This window comes from Cebus imitator, unplaced genomic scaffold (genome assembly GCF_001604975.1).
Source record: "Cebus imitator isolate Cc_AM_T3 unplaced genomic scaffold, Cebus_imitator-1.0 Scaffold297, whole genome shotgun sequence".
NCBI lineage: Eukaryota > Metazoa > Chordata > Mammalia > Primates > Cebidae > Cebus > Cebus imitator.
Window position 1 is genome coordinate 2,222,021 of NW_016107612.1, and position 6,870 is coordinate 2,228,890.

General features: G+C 50.5%; 1 protein-coding gene across 2 annotated transcripts; it reads right to left on the reverse strand.

Moving 5' to 3' along the window:
• Positions 1-2,146: 2,146 nt before the first annotated feature.
• On the reverse strand, positions 2,147-3,131 carry LOC108285457 (metallothionein-2). 2 transcript variants are annotated; one of them, XM_017502687.2, is made up of 3 exons: positions 2,953-3,106; positions 2,588-2,653; positions 2,147-2,380 (listed from the first exon to the last, which is right to left on the reverse strand). In XM_017502687.2, the coding sequence occupies exons 1-3, from the start codon at positions 2,978-2,980 to the stop codon at positions 2,289-2,291; spliced, it is 186 nt and encodes a 61-aa protein (XP_017358176.1). In that variant the 5' UTR covers positions 2,981-3,106; the 3' UTR covers positions 2,147-2,288. The 2 variants fall into 2 exon arrangements, with proteins under 2 accessions (XP_017358176.1, XP_017358175.1); XM_017502686.2 differs by having other exon boundaries at positions 2,147-2,653; positions 2,953-3,131.
• Between the last annotated feature and the right edge of the window lie 3,739 nt (positions 3,132-6,870).

Here is a 6,870-nt window from a genome sequence, read left to right on the forward strand (position 1 = left end):
ACAAAGAAATGAGATCAAGTAACTGGCTGGTCATCAGAAAGATGAAAAGTTGTGCACTGATTTAAATCCAGCCAGCCTCTTCAAGGGAAGTGTCCGTGATAAAGCGTTCTCTGGCCCAGGTATGTCAACAACGCTTCTCTATGGCCAGAAATATTTTAAACAAGGGCTGGGCCGCGTGGCTCACACCTGTAATTCTGTGAAAAATAAGGACACTGAACATCTGGCACAGACGCAGCAGTAGGAAGGGCACTGAGCTGGCAGTCATGCCCCCTGTGTAGCTCTGTGACCCCTCAGTTTCAGTATGCCACCTCTCAAGCCAGGGACACAATTGGGCTAACTGACCAAGGGCTGACCCAGCTGTGAACTCTGAGAGGCAGGGCTTAGCACCGACTGACAACATGATCTGCCAGCTGTAGCCAAGACAAGAGGCCAGCTGTAGTGGAGGTTCTGACCTCTGACTTCTAAGCTGTGTGACCTTGGGTAGGTTGCTTAACCACTCTGGAAGGTGACATAATCACTTTTGTTCCTGCACATTCACTTTTGACTGGCTCATGGGGTATTCAGATGATAGGAAGAATTAGAATGGTTCTTATGTTTGTTCAAATGCTGTGGCAGCATCTTAATCCCAGAGGACTTTGTGTAGGAGGTCATCCATCCTCCCCTGGTACACAGTCAGGAAGGCTTTACTCCACTCCCCAGCCTCCCACCTGGAGTAATTCTTCCCAGACCCGTTTTTCACCAAGAGCTTATCAAGAGAGATTCTGTCTCCAAAAATGTCCATGTAAACAGAGTGATCCTAATGGTCATTAAACCCTACCCAGGAGCCAGGCCAATATCTCATTTAATCCATAAACAGGGATACCATCTTCTTTCTACGGATGAGGCCATGGAGGCTCAGAGAGGTTGAGTGACTTGCCCAGGCCACGCAGCCAGTAAGTGGTGAAGTGGGCTGTGAACTAGGCACTGCCTGACATGAGAACCCAAGCCCTTGGCACAGGCTGCCTTTAAAACTCTATACGGAGCACCTTCAGGCAAGTATGCTCCTGATTCCTGGGCCAAGTGACTCATCATCCTCTTTGACTGAACATCAAATAACATTTCCTCCACATAGCCAGGGGGACTAACGTTGGCTTTAATTACAAGTCTCTCAGAGCTTCACTCCTTTATAATGAGTGCCACCACACTCTCCAAACTGCTGAATGCCATCACCCCAGTTGTGGACAAACAGGAAGAACTTCATCTGCCACCCACGATCACACACACTTCATCTTGCTGGGAACATGCTGGGCATTTCCCGTCACATCCCCAGCTATTTTGCTGGTTTAAGTAGCCAACGGCTGAAATTTGAGAGGAGTAAATTCAGCCTGACCTTGGGAGGAACTCACAAAGATTCAGAACCAAGGCACGACAGGGAGCTCTCAGGGGTCTGCGAGTGTCGTCAGTGACACTGGGCAGGCCAAGCCTGATGGTTCCTTGTGGGGATGTCTGGATCAGTCCTGCTCAGGGTGTGCCAGCCATACACTCAGGCCAGTTTCAGAGCTGTTTCCAGGACGCAAACCTGGAAACCCCTAGACACATGTGTAGTGCTGGTTAATTCTTTTATTTTTCCTATGTAATTTGTTCTTTGAATATTTATTGAAATTTTCCTGTTGAATCTAAAAAATGGTCGTTGTGTCATTTTCTTGTTAACTCATTATTTTACCAGAATTTAGGTCTATGACTAACGGAAAACAAAACAAAACTGGTCATTCACCGCAGGGAGTTTTGGAAATCCGATGTCAGATTCTAGCCACTGGGGAGTTGGATATCACCCCTTGGAGTCACTTTCAAGTCTAAAATCCCATAAATAACAGAAGCTGGGCAGGGAAATCAGAAAGCGAAAATGAGGAATGGCAAAGTTTCTGTGCCACATTTGACATGACACTAAAACTGATCGTGTATGTGTCCCTCCTGCCCCCATATGATCTGGCACAACACCATTCAGTTTTACAGAAGATGAAACTCAGCGTCGTAGCCTGGCTTGCCAGAATACACTGTTTCTTAGCAGCTCACACTTCCATCCACAGGCCAGGTCTCTGCCCTCCTAGTTCAACCCCTCACCCCAGTCCCTTATTTTTAAGGCATATAAAGGAAACCAGAGGCAGAATCAAGTCAAAGCTCTTTTATTACCACTCACATTATTTCATAGCAAAAGGAATGTAGCAAACGGGTCAGGGTTGTACATAAAAAAAAAATCCAGGTTTGTAGAGGTCATGTTATTTACATATGGGAGCAGGGCTGTCCTGGCTTCAGGCGCAGCAGCTGCACTTGTCCGATGCCCCTTTGCAGATGCAGCCCTGGGCACACTTGGCACAGCCCACAGGGCAGCAGGAGCAGCAGCCTGGGGACAGAGAGGAGGTAGCAGAGATGAGTACTAGGGACACAGGGAAGGATTCCTGCTCTCCCTAGTAAGAATCACTGAGGAGGCAACAGCTTCCATGCAATGGGGCATCCTCAGACTGCTTTACTTCCCCTGAGGATGATGTAGAGGGCTGGGGACAGGCTGGAGGACAGTGAGGGGGTAGAGGAAAGAGAGGATCCCACTTACTTTTCTTGCAGGAGGTGCATTTGCACTCTTTGCACTTGCAGGAGCCGGCGCAGGTGCAGGAGTCACCTGAAAGGAGAAAAGACAGAGGTGAGAACGGTCCCTGGATACCTGAAGGCGGGACGGCGTGCTAGGAGCCCGGGGCCGAGTTTCTCTGTCCACAACCAATTCCTGGTAACTTGGGCAAGCCATTAACTCAGATCTCCTTAACGGTAAAAAGGGGGCTCCGAATAACCTAGAATAGAGAAAAAGACACCCCAAAACGCTTTGGGAAGGAGCAATTCCTGCCCTGAAATTGAGTGATCAGAGAAAGAAAAAGGGGTCCGAAATTGCTTTTCTGGCGCTACAGGGCATCCCCTGCCCCTTACCGGCGGTGCAGGAGCAGTTGGGGTCCATGGCGAGCTGAAGAGGCGGCTGGAGTCGGGAGACGGCTGCACGAGAACTCGCTGGGACTTGAAGGAGGCGTGGTGGGGCTGAGCGCCGCGAGCTGTGTTTATAGTTGGAAAGAGCCGGGGCGAGTGCAAAATCCCCGCCCTGGCCTGCACCCGCCCAGGGCTGCTGAGTCACTCGCTGCTCCGCGTGAAACTGCGCTCAGGGGGCCGGGCGCACCGGCTCTGCACACGGGCCGCGGCCGGTCAGTTCCCGGAAGCCGGCCCACGTGCGCCCCGGGCTGGGTGCAGCGAGAAGACGTAGTGTTCCCGGTGCCGGGTGCCCACGCCGCGCGTCCAGCACCCTGCCCCTTGCCCTCCTCCTTGTGCACAGCTGCCCTCCCCCCTGTCCTGTACTTTTGAAGCTGAGCCGCTAGGGCGCAGGTGAAAGCGAGACTTGGGAATGCTGTTTGCACGGTAAACCGGTTCAAAGTGCACACAGGTTACAACTCTGTAGCAGTCAAGGCTTAATAATTAATTGTGCAGCATCATAGTAAACCCATGGGGTGGTTACTGGTGACACATCCGTTGCATGTTGAGTGCTTTAGCGTGCAACAGGGACTGTAGAAAGTGTGTCGTGTGTGAGATGTCACTTAATCTTGTAACAACCCGTAAGATAAGGACTCTCCAGTATTCTCACTGCAGAGAGGAGAAACAGCAGAGGCAGAGAAGTTACTTGTCCAGGGTCACACAACTAGCGAGTGGAAGAGTGCAGTGACTGCCACCAAGCCCCCGCAGATGCTGACGGCCGTCTAACATAGAGACACCAAGGAGGGAGGATAAGGGCGAGAAGCCACAAGCTTGGTCCCCAGGAAGCTCAGGGGCTGGGGGAACAGAGAGGAGGAGACCCTGTCCAGCCTGGGAGAAGGTGGGCCATTGCCTGGGGTCTGAGGGTAAGAAAGTGTTTGCCAGGCAGGGAGGGGAAGGATTTGTGTTCTAGCTTGAGGAGGAAGGAACGAGCAGGAGCTAGCTGGAAGGGCTCTGAGACATTTGGAAGGGGAAAACCCCACAGGAATGTTCTTTCCCTGCGGAGGCTGAGGGGGAGAGCCCAGGTGGCGTCCACATGCTTGTCTGGAGAGGCACATCCTGTTTCCCTGCCTGCATGCGTCTGGCGCTGTGCTACCATTTTAGGTCACCAGCCTCGGAGAAGTGTGTCATGCTAGGAGTCAGGAAGTGGTTACTGGAAGCTTCCTGGAAGGCTGAGGGAGTACAAGTTGCTGTCGTGGGAGTTTAGTGAGGTGGTGGGCGGGGGAGGACGGCCTGTCCTTGCAGCTCTTACTGTAAGCTCAGATGAACCATCACTTCCTCTGGGGACCCTGTCCTGGGCCCCATGCCCGTGGCTGCCTGTGGAAGGTGCTAGTAAACATCCTGTTCTTTCCCCTGCTGGCACTTTCCCGGCCTGTGGAATGTATGAACTGCAGTGACTCTTGGATTGGTGTCTCTGCTCTTCCTCACCAACCCATGATCACTGGAAATTCCAAGGGCAGTCATTGCCCCCCTGTTCTGGAATTGTGTCTTCATCTCCCAGCACAGGGCCACGTTTGCAGTCGACACTTAATAAATATTTGTTAAATGAATTAATGGGGGTAATGCCCTGGACTGTTCCTCGCTTCCCAGCCCCCACCTTGTATGAAGGCCGATTACAAAATGAAAACAAACAACTCTTCGCCACCCTGGAACCTGTGTGCCCACTTAAGTAAAAATACCAAACAGGGCAGGAGGGGTGAGCTCTCAGATGCGCTAAATTCCAGTGATCACTCAGCCACTCACTTGCTCAGTGACCGTGGGGGCAATTACATGCCTGGACTCTTCTGAACCCTGGTTTACACATCTATCAAATGACTGGGTTGTGCTAGAATTTATATCCAAATATCCTCTGATTTTAAAGCCAACCTCTTTGAAATCTCATGGTGTCTGGCGGCCCCGTGGATGAGAGCTCTCTGGGCAGTGGACTGATTTTTTTTTTGTTATTTATGTATACACACAATATATACCAAATCTCTGTTTGCTAATAACTCAGATGGTCACCTATCCACTCAAGGCAAACAATCCAATTCTGTGAAGAAACAGAAGGGCTAATTTTGCCCTCAAAAGCATTGGTTCTAGCCCTGGGTTTGTGCCAGCCATATTGGCGGTAAAACTTGCTCTGGGCCTGAGCTGTCTCCTTTGAATCACTTTGACTGTATGAGGGGAGGGAGGGATAATGATGCAGGGAAGGTGGAGCAGGCCACAGGCCTAGTCTGTTCATCTCCATGCCCCCAGAAGCCTCACAGGTGTGGGCCACCATGCCCAGCCTATTTTACTTATTTTTGAGGCAGAGGTTCGCTCTGTTGCCCAGGCTGGAGTGCAGTGACACAATCTTGGCTCACTGCAACCTGCGTCTCCCGGGTTCAAGTGATTCTCCTGCCTCAGCATCCTGAGTATTTGGGATTACATGCGCCACCACCACACCTGGCTAATTTTTCTATTTTTAGTAGAGATGGGATTTTACCATGTTGGCCAGGCTGGTCTTGAACTCCTGACCTCAGGTGATCCACTCACCCCGGCGTCCCAAAGTGCTAGGATTACAGGTGTGAGCCACTGCACTGTGCTTGGGACAGAGGGAGGAGAAGAGGGAGGACCCACTTGCACATTTGCATCTTTGACTTGGCAGGGGATGAGGGAGTAAAACCAAGCAACATTGGATAAGGAAAAACATCCCCTGAATATCTGGTGTGAGTCATCAATGTGAGATGACGATGTGGCCCTGGGTTGCATTAAGAGAAGTAGCCCATGTAGAATGAGAGAGGTTATGTTTTTCATTCTCCTTTTAACTGCAGAGGTGGATATGCATGGGTCTGCTGCCCAGCCATCCACTCATCCTTCCCCTGTGATGATATCCTTGGTTTTTCTTTGAAGAATCGCCTCTCTTTATTCCCAGTCCATGTGGTTTTGATGGAGTAGGTCCCATCTGTGAACTCCTAGGCCATTCCACCTACTTAGTCACAGTGATTGCCTCTGATTGGGGCACACAGTCATAAACCAAAGAGAATCAGGGATACTTTTGCTGGGAATGTTGGGAGAATGGCAGATACTCTTTCCATCTGGACTTGAACCTGAGAGGATGTGAAGCTGATTGAGTTTCTAAAGCTTTTTGGCTCTGTGAGAAGGCTCAAAAATAAAATAATCACAAAGGAAATGGAGCCTGACAATATCTTGGAACACCTGGATCCAGCCATGCCTGAAGCCATCATTTCCTTTTAGCTTAAATTATTCTAGATGGAGTCCTAACTGGCGCAGTTGAGCAGACCCCCCTGCCCTGAGGGCTATGTTCATTGTTGGGCTCAGTTGTCCAGAAGACAGCTGTTCACGGGAGTCCTAAGGCCCAAAACCCTATCATGTGAGCATCAGCTGAGAGAGGTAGTTTCAATATGGAAGGGAACAGTTACCTTCAAATATTTGACAATGGTTTCCCCAGTTATCTACAGCTATGCAACAAATCACTCACAATTTAGCAGCTTCAAACAACCACCATTTTATTGTCTTTCCTGGGTTTGTGGGTCAGGGGTTGGAGCAGCGCTCATTTGGACAATTCTTTTGTTTCATGTGACATTAGCTGAAGTCACTTGGTGCTGCTCAGTTGGTGGATGGGCTGGTCTGGAGAATCTAAGATGGCTTCATCCCCACGTTTGGCACTTGGGTAGGGATGGCTGGAGGCTGGGTTCAGCTGGAACTGTTGACCAGAGCTCCACATGTGGCTTCTTCAGCATGGTTGGCCTCAGGGCAGTTAGGCTCAGGTCACAAAGGTGAGCGTCACAAGAGATGACAGGGGTAGCTGCAAGTCTTTTAAGCCCTGGACCCTGAAACTAGCACAGGTCA

What these genes read in the sequence shown, in the direction of transcription:
- LOC108285457 (XM_017502686.2), bottom strand. Translation starts at nt 2,980, where the DNA reads ATGGACCCCAACTGCTCCTGCACCGCCG. An exon ending in CAACTGCTCCTGCACCGCCG is followed by an intron (nt 2,654 to 2,952) that starts GTAAGGGGCAGG and finishes TTCTCCTTTCAG; the next exon opens with GTGACTCCTGCACCTGCGCC.